A 21,162-nucleotide genomic window follows, 5' to 3' on the forward strand; every position below is an offset into this window, starting at 1 on the left:
CATAAACATTAGAAAGTATGCCAGAAGGTTTCTCCAAGCCATCTGTTCTAGCTGCCTGGTAGGTAAGTGTAAAAAGTTACCAGCCTGTCTTTCCACAGCTGTGTGGTGAGTTTTGGCATGCTGTTTCCGCAGCAACAATTGCTGTTTATTCAGTATCAATGGTGACCAATTGGCTAGTTTTGGCATATCCATACAAACCTTCCATGCATTTATTTATTTAGAGGAATTATGACTTGCTTTTCAACTCCAGACATTCTCAGACCCACTTACAAAAAATATAACAAAACAGGATTTAGAAACCCATGTTAGCAAACAGCAAGTATTGTTAAGCAATGAAACAAATAGATCTTTAAAACATTCTTTAAAATAATGAACTGGCAAGTGGTGTTCTGTAACGTGAGCACCCTCATAATGTATGCCCACTCAAGAAAGGTCCACCAGCCTTATGTGAAATAGCACCATGAGCAAATTACCGCAGTGCCGTTTCGACATACGTCTTCTTCTAACCAATAGTTTGATAAGCTTTAATCTGTCTGAGAGATGTTCTCCTCCATTATTTGTGCAATGTAATAGGTGAAACTGTTATCAAACTCCATGTGAATTGGGCAGCTTTTCCATTGAAGTGCAGTTTTTCATACATTATCAAACTATTGGTTAGAAGAAGACGTCTGTCGAAATGGCACTGCATTCTGGAGACTACCGTCCCGTTGTTGTCACCTTCTATCTTTATGTACCTGAATCTATCATTTGAATGTATTATTATTACTTTTGTATTTTCATATTCATAACTTCAAGGTTAACACCTTTGTCAGAACTAACAAACAATAGCACAGGGTCGGTAATTGGGGAATGGGTTCCACATCGCACACGCACAGGCTCACTACAGGTCATGAAAGAATATATGACTTAACTAGCCACATCTCAGCTCCCAAGGTTACTAGTCCAGCTGGAACCTGTGAACCATAGAGGGTAGCTTCAGGAAAATTACAAGCGGAGCCTCCACACAACACCAGGCACTCATTCTCATACTCCCCCCCCTCAGGAATGTCAGGGAAAACTGATAAGGTAACAAGCAAGCGGGCAGATGTGAATAGCGGGCAGGGGTTACAAAAAGCAAAAGTAAGCCTTAGCAGTAGGAGGCAATAAAGTTACAAGCATTGATCAAGAAAAGGGGTCCGATCCTGACAATAAGCTGGCATTTTAATTAAAAAAGGACTGTTGTAGGTCTCCACATGAAACCTATATGCTTTGATACTTTATTTGTTGTGATTGTAGATCAGCTGAGATATATTGATTCTTCAGTTCCCACACTGAGCTTGACTATGGCAATTATGACAGACTTCTGTTTATTTTTGATAGGCACAGTGTTTGCTGTGCTTGCACTTTCCCTCGCCCCGTGTGCAAAGCATGATCAAAAGCATTTTGATTCAGGAAGTCTGTTTGCTGTGTTTCCTAAATGGAGGTGGCTGGGCAAACTGGAATTTATTTGCTTTCCACTAACTGGGATTCTGACTGAGATATGCCCAGGTGCCTGTATTTGAGCATCATTCACACCAAGTTGAAGTTTGATTGAAGGCTTCTTAAACCAGGAAATGTTCAATTGCACTCTTTGTATATGAATAGAAGAGGGAGAGTGCACAAACACACATACAGTTATGATGTCTGAATATTCCTAGGTGTTTGCATTTGTTAAAGCGATGCTCAAAATTTTTCAACAAAGACTGTTACTGTGTATGGCACAAGAAATGCCAGATGTTCAAGATGGATTAAGAAAAGGAAGAGGCACTAGAGATCATATTGTAAATTTACGATGGTTACTGGAGCATACTAGAGAATTTCCAAAGAAAATTAGCTTGTGTTTCATAGATTAAAGCAAAACTTTTGACTATGTGGATCAGGAAAAGCTAGAGTTGGTCTTAAAAGAAACAGGTGTGCCACAACGTCTGATTGTTTCGATGCACCACCTGTTCTCTGGAGAAGAGGCTACTGTTAGGACAGAATATGGTTTCCTATTGGCAAAGATGTCAGACAAGGACATTACTGGCAGAAAATAGTGAAGGCTTGAATTGACTCCTGATTAAGGTTAAAGCAGAAAGTACTAAAGAAGGATTACAGCTGAACACCGAGAAGACAAAAGTAATGACTACTGGGGAATTACACAACTTTAAGGTTGATGATAAAAAAATGAAATTGAAGATTGAATTGTTGAAACTGTTGAAAACAAGATCAAGTTAATTCATGCTATAGTGTTTGCTGTTACTACGTATGGGTGTGAAAGTTAGACAATGAAGAAATCTGACAGAAGAAAGTTGATTCATTTGGAATGTGGTGCTGGAGGAGAGTTTTAGGGATACGATGGACTGTTAAAAAGACAAATAAGTAGTTTCTAGATCAGAAGTGTCAAACTCGTGGGACTTTGGTGGGCTGTGCTGTAGGGTTGCGAATCTCCAGATGGAGCCTGGGGATCTCCCAGAATTACAACTGACCTCCAGACTAGAGATTAGCTCCCCTGGAGAAAACGGCTGCTTTGGAGGATGGGGGTGCATGGATGACCTTGCTGTCATCCCGCCCCGTCTCCTAACTCTGCCATTCCCAGACTCCGCACCCCAAATCTCCTGGTATTTCCCAACTCACAGCTGGCTAATAAGGGTGCTTTCACATATGCTAAATAATACAGTCCACTTCAGCTACTGTTTGCAAGTGGATTTTGTCATTTCAAACAGTAAAAGCCAGTTGTAAAGTGTATTGAAAGTGTGTTATTTAGTGCGTGTGAAACTGCCATTATAGAAGTAGGGGCCTGCAAATCGCATTGGAGGAATCTCATAACCCCCCCCCACATTCTTGAGCCTTCCCTAGCCTAACCAGTGTCTCAGCTTGTGCAGAGAATGTCACTTTACTTTCCCCAGACTGCTCTCCTGGTCTGTGCTCTGACCCCTAGGGCCCAGGGGAAAACATGAATTTGATTTATATCCCGCCCTCCACAGCAAGTGGGCTCAGGGCGGGCCACAACAGGTCATTTCACAGTAAAAAAACAATATTAAAATATACAATTTAAATCCAATTTAAAACCAATTCAAAATAAGATCGCAGGCCAGTTCATGGTAGTCCAGAGGGCCTCCTGCATGGGTGCTGGCTAGAAGGTCAATAAGGCATCAATTCACCAGAAGATGCTATGCAGATCCCTTTAGCAATGTAGGGCCATTAAATAGGGCAGTATGAGCAAGGGAGGCCGAGATGGTTGGATGTCCGCTGCCTCAGCCGAAGGCCTGGTGGAACAGTTCCGTTTTACAGGCTCTGCAGAATTGCAATAGATCCCACAGGGCCCTGATCCCAGATGGGAGCATGTTCCACCAGTCCAGGACCAGGGCAGAAAATGGCTTGGTCCTGGTCAAGGCTAAGCAGACGTCTCTCAGGCCGGGGACTACCAGAAGGTGTTGATCTGCAGAGTGCAAGTCTCTCCGGGGTACATCCACAAAGCAGGCCATTGCAAGCTCCCCACACCCCAGTCTACTCAGGGTGGCAGGGGCTCTCCAAGGTCTCAGATTGAAGTCTTTCTCATAACAAGCCACAGCCTGGTCCTTTTAACTGGAGGTGCCTGCATGCCAAGCAGAGGCTCTTCAACTGAGCCATGACCTGGATAGCCCAGGCAAAAACTTAAGGCTAATTAAACAAAAACTACCCCCCAGAGGAATGGAGGGGCGATAACTCAGAACTCTAGCGGACCCGTGTGGCTGCTGCTTCAAGCTCAATAAATACAAGAGAAAAGCCTCCACCGGGATGCACAACAATGTTTGCAACCAAGCCCCCTCCCCCTCAGCCCTGCCCTCTGCTCCATGTACTCAGCAGCAGCTTGGAAGGATGAGGACGGACAGGGGAGGGGGTGAAGAGGCGGGAGAGATGAGAGCCACAGGCCAGATTAAAGCCCTGGGTGGGCCAGTTCTGGCTCGCGGGCTGTAGGGTTGACACCCCCCCCCCCAGATCAAATCATGCCTGAACTCTCCCTAGAAGCTAAAATGACTAAAAGTTACTGGAAAAGACAATAATGCTCGGGAGAGTTGAAGGTGGCAGGAAAAGAGGAAGACCTAACATGTGATGGTTTGACTTTATTAAGAAAGCTGTGGCTTTCAGTTTGCAACACCTGAGCAAGGCTGTTAACAAGAGGACGTTTTGGAGGTCATTAATGCATAAGGTCACCATAAGCTAAAAGCAGCTTGATGTTAAGTTCACACACTTTGTATTTGGATTACTCAAATTGTTTGTAAACGCTTACACCTTCACATATTTCACCAGTAAAATGTTTTTCATTTGTAATTATGTTTTGAAGTCACATTTATCTGGGGGAAATGTGATGTGGGATTGGTGAGATAAAATGGATTTAGCTGTCTCTTTGTTCCTGGATATGGATAAGGTTGCAGTATACAGTTTAAACAAGTTTTTGTTGTGTGTGGTTTTTTTTGTGTGTGTGTGTGTTTAACACACATTTTGTTGCTAATGTTGTTATTGTTGGACTATACAAGGTCTATAGTGCATCTACTTGAAGAAAATCAGAAGAACAGCCTATGGGGACAGCTGAAGGACTACTACTGAGCATAGCTAGATTAGGGACTTCCCACTATTTCAAATTATGCCCTTCCTGTCTCCTGATTGGCTCTTTGGAGACTTCCTGCTCCAACTGAGCCCTTCCCCTTCTTTCCTATCTCTCACAGGAGTTAGTTAAGCCTCTGTGCCTCTCCTCTGTTCTAAAAGAGTTTTATTTCTTCTTTAATAAACTGAGATATTTTCTTTAAACAGTTGGTGCTCCGTTCCTTTGCATGTTTAAACTCTGCCAACAGTTATGAAACATTATCTAAACTTCAGAATGCATTCGGGAGAGAGCACTGGTTTGCAGCTGCCATCAATAATGCTTATAAGACATTGTTTTAAAAAAATCAAAATGTTTTGCATTTTGACGAACAGCTCCACCACCAGTTGTAGATTTTCCAGGCTGTATGGCCGTGATCTTCTCTCCACGAGGGAGGAGGATAGAGTCTCGCTTTCTTCCTTTTTTTAAAAAAATGAAAGCTGAGATTCAGGCAACCTACTAAGCCCATACTTACAATGCCCCAGTATTATATTGCTGTTTTAGTGCTTTTTTTTAAAGTGTGGGTGCTCTAATTCCACCAATGTCACCACCCACGATGACAGCACTCTTCCTTGAAAATCCTCTTTATCGACTCCACAGCTGTGAAAATGTACAGGGAGGGCAGACATGCCGAAAAACCTTGGCCAGATCGATTCCAGTTCTTGTGGATTGACTCTCAAGAAAATCAGGAGTAAGTTCAGTATGTGTAAAAGCTCATAGAGATCAAGTCTCCAAGGGACATAAGGACAATTTGTTGTCTCAGTTGACTTGGCATTTGTGTGAATTAGTAATTGTGTGGACCGGATCTCCTGCCAAAGCCAGGAAAACCAAAAAACGTTAATGGTGTGACAAATGCATAAGCTGTTGACACCCCATTTTTAACATGTGGAATATGCTATCTTCTGTGGAATGATTTCCACGTTTAAGTAGAAAGTGTAGCTCCATGATACTCATACGCTCAGGAGCCACATATGGCTCTTTGATATGCCATATGTGGCTCTTCTGAGCACCATTTGTCAATGTGGTGCCTGCTTCAAGAAAGTGTTGAAGGCCCCTGCCCAGTGGGGCTTGTGGTTGGCAAGTGGTTCCCACCTTGAAGCAGTTGCTGCCGGATGAAGGGTAAACTGCTGTGAGCCTCCTTGAGGTGCAGGCCTCATGCCAGGGATGGAAGTAAATGTGGCTCTTTTGGTTGATGGCAACTGGGAATGTGGCTTTCTGTAAATACCACCGGTGTAAGGTCTGGTTTAGTAGCAAGTTTCCAGTGCTTCGTAGCTCGCTAAGTATTCAAACTTCTCGGGGAGCACCTTCTGTTTTGATGAAAGGCCTCAGGTTGTGTTGACAGCCAGCATTTGTTCTTAAATAGCAAAATTGTCAAGCAGCAGACTGGATCAAATTATTTTCCTGACCATGTGGCATTTATTGCAACCTCCCCTCTTTATATATGTTCTGCTACTACTGCATATTGCAGACTAGATGAAATTCCCTCGCCCAGCTTCACTGAACCTGTTGGCAGCTCTCCAGTTTAGCATGGAACTATTTTGACATTGAGTTCTATTATTAGGACTGTTTACTATGAAATTAGTATTTAATTTCCTTGTTATTTTGTCTGCTTGGTATGGAGTTTTCTGTGTTACTCAGTCAATGAGCCATATGTGCAAATAGATGCCTTCCAAATAATGTCAGTTGCTATCAAAGTAATATCTCACCTGCTAATGAAAATCTTCTGGGTTGCAAAGTCATTCTCTGTTCTTAATTTATTAGCACTCCCATAGTACTTGGTTAGTTTGATCTGCAGTTGCCTTGTTGCTCAAATGGCTTCTTGGGCCAAGGTTGCTCTGTGTGTGTGTGTGAGAGAGAGATGAGCAGAATAAGTGTTTTCTGCTGCTCAAGATTTGTGAATCAGTGAGCTTCTATGGGTATATAATGAAAAGGAAAGGATGAGCAGAACGCCTGAGAGTAGTATGCAGAGGTTTTCTGATTTAAATCATAAGGCACTTTAAGAGAGCATAAACATTTATTTACCTTTAATGTAAGAAGTTGTTACTTTTTTTTTTTTACTCTGTTAAATATCTTCTCAGATGAGAGCTAGCTGGCCCTAAAGTTATTCATTTGGATGCAAGCTCCAGTGAAAGAGATGAACTTACTTAAAAGTAATGGCAGGCCCAGAATATAAGCAAAGTAACTTTAATGTATGGACGGTTTTATGTTTTCTAAGTTGTCACCTTTGTGCAAGCCTTTGAGTCTTGTGTATTGGCTCTGTAAGGCTTTCATTTGTCACACTGCAGCTGTGGAGTCAGTGAGGAAAAACAGTATTAACATGAAACCATTTGTCATAACTGTAGAGTGATCTTTCCTTTAGGGAGCCTCAAAAAAACCTAAGACTGGATCTGCTCAGTTGCCATGTGCTCTCTTTGCAAGACAAACTCCTGCAACATGTCCGAGGAGTAATATGTTTGGCCTTTTCCTTTGCCTGAAACTCTGTTGCATAAGCTTAATAGCAGAACATACCCAGCATGCATATATTTAACCCTGTAAAGAGATGTGCACAGTGCATAGCAATACATGCATGGAGTAGTCTTGTTAGTAGTCAATATCCCACTGTGCCTTGTAACATGATTTTTTTTGAAATTTTGAAATTGAAGCATCTTGGCTTTGTGAAGCTTCCACATTAATTTACCCTCATTGCCATAACCTCAGCATTTTCCCTCTAGGTCTTATAGTTGTAAAGAAAGTGGTGAAACTCAGTTAAGGGTATAAAGAAATTGGTGAGGGACTTGAGAGGACCATATTGTCAAAATTGGTGCATGAATAGCCAAGAATGCACAGTGCTAGAGATAAGAGACCCACTTCAGGTGGAGTGGGAAAATAACAGAAAATGCAGTGGCAGATATAGGGAGTGAAAATACTTGGGAAAGCACTTGGAGTGTCTAGGTGACAAAAGCAGTATTTGGAGTTGTCCATGCAAGGGACCAGGCCTCAGTTGGAAACAGGTATATCAAGGCCAGGGGAAACCAATGGGCTACATGAGCAGATGAAGCTTTTTTCAAACCTAAGAAAATAATGCAGTTATTTCAGCATTCTCCGCTGCATTGAATGGTTCATGAGAATGGTTGTTCCAGTTGTTTTTGGACCACAGAATTCTGGGTTTTGGTCCTTTGTGCAGATCCTAACCCCTCTTTGAGGCTCCTGATTGCTCCGTTTCCGACCAACATCTATTTGATTTCTTGCCCTACCAAAGCATTTTTGAAGTATGTGGCAACTAGGGATGAACATGAACCAGGAAGTTCATTTGTGAACTGAACTATTTTGTGTATATGGCCTCAGAAACCCTGTTGAAAGGAACTACAGTCCCTTTAAATAAGGTTTGCAGAAAGCTCGAAAAACAGCTGAGTTCGGAGAGCAGCTTGCTCCCCGCCACTCAGCTGTTTCTGGCTTTCTTGTGCAGTCCCTTTAAAGTGGTTGCACAAGAAAGCCCAAAACAGCTGAGTGGCAGGGAGCAGGCTGCTCAGCTGTTTGGGGGGCTTTTGTAGGGAACAGAAAACAGGGATTTAAAGGGATATGTAGTCCCTTTAAACCCCTGCTTTCTGCTCTGTCCACAAACTGCTTTAAAAGTTTGTGGAAGTTTGTGACGGTAGACCCATCATGAACTTTGGTTCGCAAACCATGAACGGCAAAATCTGTGACGAATTTTGCTTCGTAGTTCGGTTTATGCCCATCCCTAGTGGCAACACAAATGTAGGATTAAGAAAGTATTGTAGCTGTTTTGACACAGTTGATTCTAACAGCATAATGTGAACAGATATGGTGCATTTACAGACAAGAGACCTGCAACACATTGATTAAAGTCAATAATTTGTGTTCTTGCTTCACTGTTGATCTACACATAGTTTGTGGTACTCTTTGTCTATTAATATTCAGCAGCTATCAGATGCTCAATAAGTATGCCTGCATCTCTGCTGCCGCATGAGAAAACAAACACTTTTGCAATTTTAGCATTTGTATTTAAATATATCTTGCGTTCAAGAACCAGGCTTCAACCACATTATCAAACTAATCTTCCCCCCACGACACTATTTTGAAGCCTAGATTAATTCCAAAGATTCTTCAAATACAGTGTCTCTTCAAGATCTGGTGCCTTAACAGAAGTTGAGCATTTGAGTCTTTTGTTTTTACTTTTGTTGAGGAATTTAAATACATCAACCTTTCAGTTGAGGAACAATTGCAATCCTAAAGGTACTCCCCTTCTTTTCTTTTTCTTTAGTGGGGGGGGCCTTATCTGTGTGTATACACACACACCTCTAAATTTTTAATCCATGTGGTCATCACATTTCCCCTCTTTCCTTTAGAATCTTTCCCCCTTCGCACCATATTGTCAAATTTATATGCAAGTATGTTTACGTAAATTTCAATGAAATAATTCAGGATGCCTTTATGCACAAATCACACTTTGGCATACTGTTCCTTAACAAAACTTAGGCTGCAATCACTGGTGTACTGATTTGAGATTAAGTCCAACTGAATTTAAGCAGAACTTCAGAGTAAAGACGTATAGTGTGGGGTTGTCAGAGATATAATGGCAAGGAACTATAGTTATCCCAGTATTAAAAAAACAGCAATCATAAATCCATAGCAACCACCAAGCTGAGAATGCAGTCAGTACACTTAGAACTCAGTTACTACACAATTAATATATACACGCTCTGGATCTGTGCCCTATTATCATATTACAGTCTGTGCTAATTAGAAACACTTTGAGCACCACTATACCAAGTGCAAACAATTATGGACCAGTAACATGCTCAGTCATGTGAATTAATATGTGGTGGAAAGGAATGATGAATAAAAAGTCTGGGGTGGTAATGTTGATTTGAAATCCATTGGTCTCTTCATCACCATGGAACCTGTAGACATTCTGTTTTTATTTATTTATTTTTGTTTTATTATGATAGCAACCTGCTATGCTGAAGAAGAAGAAAAAAACCTCTGTTCTTTTCCTCACCTACTTCATTTTAATGTTTATTTTTCTTATAAATAGCAAATGGTTTGTTGTGCTCTGCAACTGTTTGGGGTTCTGCTTTGATAGGAAAGCTGCTGTGCCAAAATTTGTCAACCTTTCTCCACCACAGGCAGTGGTTAATAGCCATTCAGTTGTGCAGCATTGTTTACTGTCAAATCCGAGTGAAGATGAAGGAAATTAACAAAACATAACTGTTAGTTGACTATAAAGGGACGTGTTTTCAGATCTGCTGCTGTAGCAGAATTTCTATATAGAAGTATTTCCTTATATGTGTTGTTTCCAGTTTAAGAAATTATGGTGTCCAGCTGCTCTTTTCACTGAGTTTTCTTCTTCTCTCATTGTTCCCTCCAGCTACAAAAGCCAACTGCTGAAAATTTGCAGGGCTTCTGTGGATTTAAATTGATAGTTTACACAAAGCCAGGAGACAACCTTTGGAGAGATGTATTATAGAGTGATGCTTTCCTTGTTTAATAATAGCACCATGTTGTCCTACAACTGTTCCAAAATGTGTTTAATTCATATTGGGATCAGGGCACACCGAGAAACCTTCAAAACCAGCAGCTTCCATAGAACATCATGAAGTACCTAAATGGAAGATGAAAGTTCAGAATCCTTTCACATGTCCTCTTTTAATTAGTTATGTTGGCTGTTCTCTGGAAGCTGTCCATTTGTTTGTCACTTCCCTCTCCATTTCATTGTCGGTGCCAATTTATTTCATCAGGTTAGTCTTTTTCCTTCTTTGTGTTCTCTGCTGACAATGGTCGGCTGCCCGCTAGGAAGGATATACTCTCTTACCTCCCCTGTATTCCATTCATGCCTTCATTGTACACAGGCTTTGTAGTGTATCGATTGTCTGGCTTCTCTTTTACCACTTGATACAGGAACCAGGATGTCTTCCACTGGTTTCCTAAAGTAGTTATAGTCCTTTTCACACCCTTTACAGTCTTCAAAGGCAAGTTTAAAGTTCTCCAGTGAACAGTCTTCAGCTGTTGTGTCATGAGCCGTGGACGCAGAGGCCATGGCTTCATTATTATCTCTCTGTTTTCCAGAGTTTCTCGCCCTGTGACCTTTCTAGGCTGTCAAGAAAACTTCTTTTGCATTTGGACTCATTCTGGCGGGGATACTGTAACCAGTCTGGAAGAAGGGGGAATCTCTTGTGGAAATGCGTAGAACCCTCTTCCCCAAGAATTCAGTGTACATTTTGTGAGTTGTTCAGCAAAGTAGTTGTTGTGGGCAGGAAAGTGTACCCCTCACACAAGGTAGTGTAAGTTGGTTAATTGGATCCAGGGTTCAGATCAAGGTGATATAGACGAACGAAGGACCGGATCAAGGCAGGCATTAAGGATTTTATTGTTACTTCCTTGCCCAATTTCTCTTTATTTCGTTAGGCCAGGGAGATGTTTTCTTGTAACCAAATTCTTTTGAAAACTGTAAGGGCAACTGTTTGCTCTTGTTTTCCCCCTCCTCCTTGATAAATACAAAGGGATTATTAAAAAAAAATGCTAAAATACAATTCTTTCATATATCTTTTATTGATTGCACATCTAGGCAGCAACCCCCCCCCCCCCCCCCCCCCGAAGGAAAGAGCGGGTAACCTGAGCCCTCCTCAAGTTGTCGTAAAATCTCCAAATCAGGATGGTGGCAGAAAGTAGCCGATCTGCTCAGAGTCACATGTTTCCAGGAAAGGTCTGGAGTTCTGATCAGTAGCTTGTCTTGTGTGTAACTGGAGGAGTTCAAATAAGGCACACACACACCCAGCAAGCATGTTTGCCACAACCATGTTCTTAGCATGCTTGTTCAGTGAACAGCCTGGCTGCTGTACTCTGAACCAGCTGAAGTTTCATAACTGTCCTGACAGGCAGCTCTGCATACAATGTATTTTCGAAAGCTGTCTTGGATATTAGGAGAGCATGGTCATGCTACCTCTGGCCAGAAGGAACCACAGCTGGTTCATCAATCTAAGCTGATAAAAGGTGGAAACCATATTGATTTGATAAATAAATGTCAAATCTCACTGCTTGCCTGTTCTGTAAACTTGGTCCTCTTACAACATAAACCAGAAGATCAAGCCTAAAGCTGATGTTGATTATTGGCTATGTTCTGTGTGTGTGGCAGTTAGTATCCACTCACCCACTGCAGGGTTCTTTCATTACAGTTGTTTCACTGTTTCATTCTCTTCTGCCTCTCAACTTGCTTATTGGCAGTCATTTCTTCTTACATAGTTCCATGAATGCTCTAAGACTGGTGAAATGACAGGCAGGTAGATGAGGTGAAAGTGGCAAGGTGAGGGAGGGTTTAATACCAAAAGCCATGTTTGGTCCACTGTTACCTTATGTCTCCTTGACATTTCCTCTAATTACGATTTGCTTCATCAAAAGTAAGTATATCATATTGGTTGTTAAGCGGTTTTTTGATTCACCAGCATTAAAATATCACTGTTGGGGAAATCGCCTGGAGAAGTCTATGTAGAGTTATTCTAGTCTAGGCCTATTGCGTATAGATTTCTGGTTGATTCTATGGCCCTAATTCTATTGCCTTTTATTGACTGTCCCATCATGTTGATTGTAATGACTCATTTTGTGTAATCCACACTGAATCACTGGGAAAGGCAGACTGTAAATAACTTAAATAAATAAAAATGCATTGGTCTTAGACTGGGGCAACTCTGTGCAGGGTTGAATGATACAAATGGCTATGAGTGGAAAAACATAATTGGACTATATCCTGGTCATATCATAGAGATGATTAAGGCTGAATAGCCAGCAGTTCTTCCTGTGGCTTTTTTTTTTATTGCTCACTTTGGGGAGAGAAATCCTAGCCAACATTTCTTTTTGTTCAGTTTTCTTTGTTGGGGGGACAGGGAAGAAATTCAGCAATAAATGATAAATACATTTGCTGGCTCACCTGCAATCACATTAAACATTACGTAATGCTAATTTGATGAGGAATCTCTCCAGCATTCAAACTGCATCAACATGTATTCTCTTGGTAATCTGTACAGGAAATAAACCCATAAGGCAGTCCCATGTTGTTACAGATGTCAAATGATACTTCTTCCTTTACAAATTAAACATTCTGTCCAACCTCATTAAAATTAATGGATGGTGGATTTAGAGTAGTGGAGCAGTACAGTAGTAATATTATGGATGTGTGTGTTTGTGAACAATCTGTTTGAAGTCTAATTATTCTAAACCAATCTGGGAATCAGTGTTATGTGAATATTAATGCTGCCAGCCATCTTCTCCTATTTGGAAAGGTGGCTCGGATAGCTTATTCTTGAACATTCAATTCAGCCTTCACAATTCTTTTTTTTCTTTTTTTTACACATCTTCTCTTTTCAGAACATTTCGCTAACTTGCTCGCCTGCTTGTTGGTGCTTTAACGAGATAAGCAGACAACAGCTTTAAGGTAGAAGCAGGACTGATTGGGGGGGGGGGGAAGTGAGCAAGCAAGATACCCCCTGCAGTTCCTCCACAGGGAAAACACTAATGCAGGAGGCACATGGTGTTTGGAAGTGAAAGTTCCTTGACAGGTGACAGATAATGGAAGCTTTGCTTATTTGTGTCCTAGCAGTCAAGAGACAGCATCATTATATGCTGTAAATGAATTTCTGTATCTGTAAAACGAGAGAGACAAGATGCACATACAACATAGGCTTATATGAGCCGCTTATATTGTGCCAGTGAATTTTTAACATCGTACTACTGAGACACTACCATGCCACATCACAATGCATTAGGACTTCCCAAAATTCAAACAAACTTTGCCATATGCATGTGCCCAGATGTGATGTTTGAGGAACAAAAACATACTCAGTTTATTGGTTCTTAAAAATAAAAGCAAAATACCTTAGACCTTTATTTCACTGGTATACTTTCTCGCCCAAGGATTGATTTTACGAGTTGCCACCATATTCATTAGGATGGTAGTTAATATAAAAAATTGGGAACATTATGTTATGGCAAAAATCACAGAGAATTTAGATAAGCTGAATTATCAGGCCACATTTATAGTCATGCGGTTCCCAGTTTTACAATATTTACTGGAACAAGAGGTAATCCCAGTTAACCCTCTCTTTCAAAAATATGTTCTTTTTAACATGTCTGAATTAGATAAGGCAGGTACTTTATGTCAAATATTGTATTAATGGGATTCTGTCATACGGTATCTTCTGATAAGTTCACAGCAAATCCCTCTCATTACTGGTCTGTAGTCTCTGAGCTGTGCATAATGTGTTCTTTACTTGTTGTTATGCTTTATTCAATTAAAAAATTGAGAGAGAAAAGGATGGTAGTTAATAGAGTTGGAAAGTAAAATAAAAATCATTGAAATCTGTAAAATCTACTTTTTTGTTCATAGCGTATGAAACTTAATTTTAAAAAGTTTACAATTAGTAATATGACAACAGCTAAATTTCTTGGCAGAATATGGGAGAATGGGTGTGTATATATGTGATTATATGTACACTGGACATGCAGAGAGATGCATCATATTCTGACACATAAATCTTTGGCTTCTTTTCCAGAGAATGTTGAATACAATGTGAAGGTGTTCAGGAGTGTGTCCCGCTGATGCTAAAAAGAGAGTGGTGTGCAGCGAACAACAAACCAAATTGCTTTAGCTTCCAGCACCTCCAACACTATAACGTGCTATTATATCTGCTAAGGAACTTAAGTTTTGTGTGTGGGGTGGGTTTTGGGTTTTTTGGTCACATCCTTTTAATTAAATGAAACTTTTATTAAATTTAGAACAAAAGAATGGGAAATGGATGGCTTAATTATGCCCTTAATAGAATGTTAACCTTTATTTGCATTCACATTGTTCTAAAAGTTTAATTTTTATATAGAATTGCTTCCTTCCACTTCAAGTGATAATTATGCAATTTGTAACGAAACAGTTATGAAGGTCAAGTAGATCTTGGGTTGATTTCCAGTCTTTTCCACTTATTAATAAAAAGGTACAGTGCACTTACTGCAATAGAACAGTGGCACTTGTTGGCAATGTTAGGTGTTCCATGCTTAATTTAGTTCGCTACAATGAAGGCACAGAAATTATTGAACTAACACAGTACTGGAAGAATGGCATGTGTTGAAACAGCAGTTGCTGTTTGATTGTGCCCCCATCACTGCTTTTGCAAGTTGCTTCTTGAAAGTCCACAGCTTCCATTCTGACTTTGTATATAGGATTTGCCCCTCTTAATAACATTTCATTACAAATGGCATTGCTGTACCTTGATCTTCTATATTTTCTTACTTGCATTGTGAAACCAAAATGTACTGAAACAACTCAGGATCATGCATTGGACCATTATGGTGTTACAAAGATGCTTATCTGCAGTTGTATTCTGCCTCCCCACCCCACCCCCCCCACCCCGGTGCATCTGATTTCAGTGCTTGAATAGAGAAATGGGAGAGCCAGCTTTGTGTAGTGGTTAAGAGCGGCAGACTCTAATCTGGAGAACCATGTTTGATTCCCCACTCCTCCACATGAAGCCAGCTTGGTGACCTTGGGTCAGACACAGTTCTCTCAGAGCTCTCTCAGCCCCACCTACCTCACAGGGTGTCTGTTGCGGGAGAGGAAAGGAAGGCAATTGTAAGCCATTCCAAGACTCCTTTGGGTAGTGAAGGGTGGGATATAAAACCAGCTCCTCCTCCTCCATTGTAATACTAAATGCCATTTTAATCAGTTGGATCTAGTTATGAGTTGTCAAATTGTGTTCTGAAATTGCTGTGGTAATACAGTGATTGTGACAAGTCTAATTCTGCATTCTATTAACATACAAGTCAGGCTGCTTCTATCTGAATGTGCAATGTACATTGGAGTTATGGCATAACATGTCCAAAGCCCGGCTTAAACTGAACCCAGGAAGGGCCACTGGGAAAATGCAGGCCTTTCAGATGTAGTTAATAGTCCAATGTCGTTTAGCTATCTCTAGTCTTATTGCTGATAGAAATTACTCTTTGGTGACCCTTGTTAATAGACTAATCGACTTTAGTGTTTCACATTCTAAAACCTGAAAACAAGACTTAGTAACTTTTGTTAATGCCTGTTTTAAAATAATTTTAAGTGTGAACTTTGTTAATGTATCAAACGGGTTCAGTTGCAGCTGTATAGTTAGAGAAACCAAAAAGGGAACGGCTGATTATTATACGGATCATTACAAGAATTTGCAGTCCCTCTGCATGTTAATAAAAAGATTTGTTCCTTTGCGCATTGTTTAGGCGTGTAACTTTCTGGAGGCTAAGGGTTTATTCCGGCGGTCTTCCTACTCCTATTTAAATAATTTCCCGTTTCTCTGACTTAACTCTCAGAAGCTTATACTGCAAAAGTCTTGTTGGTCTCTAAGGTGCTTCTGGGTTTGATTTTAGTTCTCACTTACCTTGGCTCCTCACTTGCTGAGTTCCTGGTTGTTGTTTTTCCAAAGTCTCTTCATGACAACTACAGAAACATTCTGGTGCCTCCTTAAAGATGCAACAGATTTATTGTGGTGTAGAATTCCATATGCAGTAGCTCTTTCTTTAAGGTGCCACAAGTCTCTTTATTTTTGCTGTAAGAAACTAACGCAACTCCACCTCTAAAAACTTGTTGCTGATCTCTTAGAAATGCATTTTCACAGGGCTCTTTTGGTAGATAAAGCCCAGCAGGAACTCATTAGCATAATAGGCCACACCCAACATCAGAGACTCATTAGCATATTAGGCCACACCCCTGACGGCACAACTCATTGGCATATTAGGCCACACCCCCATGTTACCAGAAGTGTGCTCATCCAGCCACACCCACCTTTTGCTTCTTATTCTGTTTACCTTGTTTGTGGTCAAAACCCAGGGCCTTTTTTTGTAGCAGGGACTCCTTGGCATGTTAGGCCACACACCCCTAATGTAGCCAGTCCTAATGAGTCTCTGTTGTTGGGTGTGGCCTATTATGCTAATGAGCTCCTGCTGGGCATGGCCAACTTGGAAGCCAGCCGGAATGCCGTTCCTGTGCGTTCCTGCCCAAAAATAGCCCTGCATTTTCATAATCTGTACATCAGGGACCCCAATGTGGTGCCCATGGGCACCATGGCATCTGCGGGCACCTTTCCTGATGCTTGCTGAATTAAAACAACAACAACAAATGAGTGGGACTGGGCATAGATGAATGCTCATCTGTTTTGTCATAGGTGCAGGTTTCCTTATTCAGAGATGGCCATTTTGACTTATATTTCAAGCACCAGTGTTCTGTCCTCTCTCACGTCAGTCAAGATCAGCCCTAAAGAACACAAGACAAGGAATGCTCCATAGCAGCCATCAGCGATTTTGTGGATGGTGAAATGTTGTGATGCACACAAGACATGATCCAACTTCAGAAGTTCATGATGTGGACAGGTGGCAGGACAATCTGAAGCAGAGTTACACCTTTCAAAAACAATTGACTTCAGTTGACAAGGGTATAACGCTGTTTAGGATTGCACTGTGTTCCGGGAGTGTTTTGGAATGGTAGAGAATTGCTTTGAAGTGACTGACCAGTCTTACTCCACTGTACGCTGCTTTGCTACTCGTTTTATTCAAGCTTCCTTAACTATAAGACTACAGCTTTGCGAAGAGCGCCAGAGACCAATATGAAAAATTATCTAACATGCACAACAACATGATTAAGTTATATGACAGTTTGGGAGACTACTTCTGTTTTGATTCCAAGGCTGTGTGTGTTGAGGAATTCTTCGGAGATCTGAGCACATTCAGAACACTGTTCTTGGTGAGTAGAGATGATCCCTTCCCTTCTGTTCCCCCCCCCAATCAAAATTATATTTTTATTGACTTTAATAATTCTTCTACACTGTTTTTTTATGTCATATCATCTGATTTGTAGTATGTATTGCTAGCCACTAATGAACACAGGTCACTAATATACAACTTAAGGTGACCAATCAGAACTGATTGTTGAATTTAGTTTAATATTCTGTATTCGTCATCACATGTTGGTTCTACTATTTTTAGCATTATGAGCCATTATGAAGCTTTAGTGATTTTTTTCATGACTCTCTAATTTACCATTTTGTACATTATTAATTGTGCTTATGTCCATTGAGTTCAGTGAGAATCATTTTACAGATTTATTCTGTTCGATACATGTGTTCATTTTTACAAGGTAAGACATGCATGTGCATATATGTTTTTTATTAGTGTGGTTGAAACATTCACGTATATCTGCTTGGAAGAAATGTGTGCAAGGCATTGTGGATTATTGTGGAGGGGAGTTTATCCAGGTTTCTGTTCTATTATCTGATTATGGCTGTTTGGATGAAAATATATAAAGTATCTGGTTGATGACCTGACTTGTGTGGCCCAGGCTAGCCTGATCTTACAGCCCCAGCACCACGGTGAGGGGCAAGGCGGGCATCAAAGGTGAGGGGTTCCTCTACACCCCCACTGGTAACCCTGTTCACAGCCCCATCTGAATAACACAAACACACAGTTGTTGTTGTTGTTGTTTCTTTTCAGAAAGTGGAATAAAATTGGCCATAACTTCATTCGTTACAGCTGTAGTATGCTTTGGCACAGCATGGGGTACCGGGTCCTGTTCATCAACTGACCCGCCTGCCAGTTGATGATCACCTGGCTACTCCAGCCTCATGGCTGGAATCGCAGGAAACCTTGGGATGACACGTCACTAGATCCCACAAGGGTGGATGCTCTGATGTGCCCTCTCCTGCCACCTGAGCATGAGGGTAATCCCTGCCTGTGCCCCCAGGCTGGGTGTTTCTCTTGACCCCTCATGCCAAGATCCCTTAAGGGGATCCCCATACTCATGAAAATAGGCATGCAGGCCAGCTTTCCTGAGAATGGATCCGGCCCCATGCTGATACCGTCACAAGAGCTGGGCCTCCTGACACCCTCCTGCCAATGCTCCTATAGCTGTAGCTAAGTGTGTAGGCTTGCAGCCAGATATCCATTTGCCAGTGAGATAGGTGAGGGAACAGGGCATCTAATTGGAGTGAAATTTCCAGATGGCAAATCCAGCAAAACCCCCAGCACCACCACCACCCACAGCCTTCACAGTCCTGCCCAGCCTCTTGGTCACCTTCCTCCTCACTAAGTCAACCTGGTATAGTATAGTATAAGTTTTATTCACAATCTATGGCCAGAGCATTAATCACAAACAATACAATAGGGGCAATACAACAATAATAAAATTCACAATAGAATTTTAATAATACCTCATAATAAAATCATTCAGAATATAGTAGAATACTACAAAGTCTATTAAGAAGTTTAAAATTTCAACAATTTCCTACATGAGTTATGACAGTTTTCCTAAGCCTTGCAGCAAGCCAGCCAAAATCTAGCAACCTGGTAAGTAATGTTGAGATTCCTATCTGAAAGAAAGCTTCTCAGAAGGCATGATCTCTGTCTACCATTTAAAGCTAATGACATAGGCAGAGGGAGGGATTCACAAAATTTGTTATACACCTTGCAATCGAACAGGACATGATCTAGTGATTCAATACCTTCATTACAGCAAGGGCAAATTCTTCCTTCATTGGGAATCTTTTTATACTTTCCTTCAAGAACAGCTGAGGGAAGTGCATCACAGCGCATTTGTGTGAACACTCTCCTATACTCTTGATTTAATAATTGGGAAAGATAAGGCATAGGGGTTGCCCTCATAGTGGGTTCTGGACAAAGTCTCCCTCTCCCTATTCTATTCTATCCAAATCATGTTGCCTTCCAGTATCATTAACTCTCTGTTTGACCAAAGCCTTGGCTTTATCCAGAGGTCATTTTGGGGGGATCGCAGTTCCCCCGGGTGAGGTACGGGTGGCGGGGCACATGACGAAGCCCCGCCCCCTGCTTCCAGCTGCCCTGCTCCCGGCCCTCATTCAGCCAGGAGGAGGCAGGAGAAGAGGGAGGGTAAGTTGCTTCCTCCCTGCCTCTCCCCACCCCTGTCTGCCTGGGGCCAGGGAGGGCCTTCGCGGGGCTTCCTCGCACTCCCGCCGGCCTTGCAGGTCCACCGCCGGGCCCCTCATGGGACTCGGCAGTGGAGCTGCAAGGCCGGCGGCGGTGGCCAGGACCATTGGGGGCGGGGTGTGTGGCCTTATGACACACCTCCGGTGATGTCAGGGGGTGTGGCCTTATGACACACCTCCGGTGATGTCAGGGGGTGTGGCCTCATGACACACTTCCGGTGATGTCAGGGGGTGTGGCATATGCTAATGAGTTATGCTAATGAGTTCCCCTAGCTCTTTTTCTACGAAACGACCCCTGGCTTTATCATAACTCAGGGAGCACAGAAATTGCTTGGAAAACCCATAAAAAGGTAATTTCTTTTCCAGTGCCCTTATCCATGGAGGAGCAGAGGAATCTAGAAGTATTAACCTTGACAATTTCCTTGGAAAAAATACTAATTTTAACCAATACAGAATCACTGCTAACCATAGTCATGCCTCCACTGTTATCATACCCGATTCCAGACATGTACAAGCATTAGGGACACCATCAAGCACTTATAAAATTGTTCTCAAAAATTTAGATCAAACTGTCCAATTTCCTGATGTTTCAAGTAATGTTAATTGGGCCTCCATAGGTAAGATGGGCAAGAGATTTGGCCTTGAACACTCTTAGAGCTGCTACCACACTTTTGCCCCCCTTGTTGCGCCTGAGCTCCTTTTAACATCAGAAACAACAGAATTTTTATTAATTGTTCTTGAGCTGTTGACCTAGAAGAAGACCCTAGATATTTAAAACAAAAGACTTGATCTGTAGGACTGATATCAAGAAGCCAGCAATATTTTTGGAGTTTTACTTTTTGTAAAGACCATTACTTTTGGTTTGGAAAAATTAGCTTCTAATTTGTTCTCACAGCGGTACTGGGTAAAGGAACCCGTGGTTCTCCTGAAGCCTATTGAGGTCCTTGAAAGTAAAACAGCGTATAGAAGTACCCCTAGATGTCTGCTGCCAAGCCTTGGGGCATGATGCTCAGGTTTGTTGATAAATGTTATCAGGTCATTAATATAAAAATTAAAGGGAAGGTGTCATGACTCTGGTGGGATGTCACCTGATGCTGCCACCACTCTAGTTTTAGGATCCCTTGAGAAGGCCCAGTGCACCCTCCTAAGACCTTCAGACCTCCCTTGTATGGCCGAAATAAGTGTGAGGACCAGGAAGAGTAAACAACAAGGAAAAGGTTTATTTTTACAGGAGGTCAGCCCAATGGGAAACAAACAAGGTGCAAGAACAATATCAGTAAGGGGTGAAAAGAAAAGAAACCAAATGCCCTAACACGTCTAAACTTACTGTCCCTAGCTCACTGTCTCAAGTGGGCCTCAGTCTGCTCACCCTTCCTCTCAGGATGAGGGTCTCTTCCCTGCAGCAGCCTTCCTTCTGGCTCTGCTCTCTTGGAAGGAAGAACAGCTCTTCTTCTGTACCAGCTCTTTTGTTATAAGTCCCCTTTCCCTGTGACTGGCTAAAATTGGCGCCAAAACCTCTCTGGGGCTTCTCGAAGTTGTAGACCTAGCCTCCTCCCACTACTACACAGGCTTCCT

At 41.7% G+C, this 21,162-nt stretch overlaps 1 protein-coding gene across 1 annotated transcript in view; it reads left to right on the forward strand.

Moving 5' to 3' along the window:
* The window catches only part of LOC107124740 (protein diaphanous homolog 2-like), a 220,000-nt gene that overhangs the window by 34,767 nt on the left and 164,071 nt on the right, over positions 1-21,162 (forward strand). Inside the window, exon 2 of the mRNA XM_015428245.1 lies at positions 17,211-17,375. Within this exon, the coding sequence (XP_015283731.1) occupies positions 17,211-17,375 (165 nt within the window). The remainder of the gene's footprint in view (positions 1-17,210; positions 17,376-21,162) is intronic.

The sequence above is a fragment of the Gekko japonicus genome, unplaced genomic scaffold, assembly GCF_001447785.1.
Source record: "Gekko japonicus isolate JY-2015 unplaced genomic scaffold, Gekko_japonicus_V1.1 scaffold2004, whole genome shotgun sequence".
Taxonomy (NCBI): Eukaryota; Metazoa; Chordata; class Lepidosauria; order Squamata; family Gekkonidae; genus Gekko; species Gekko japonicus.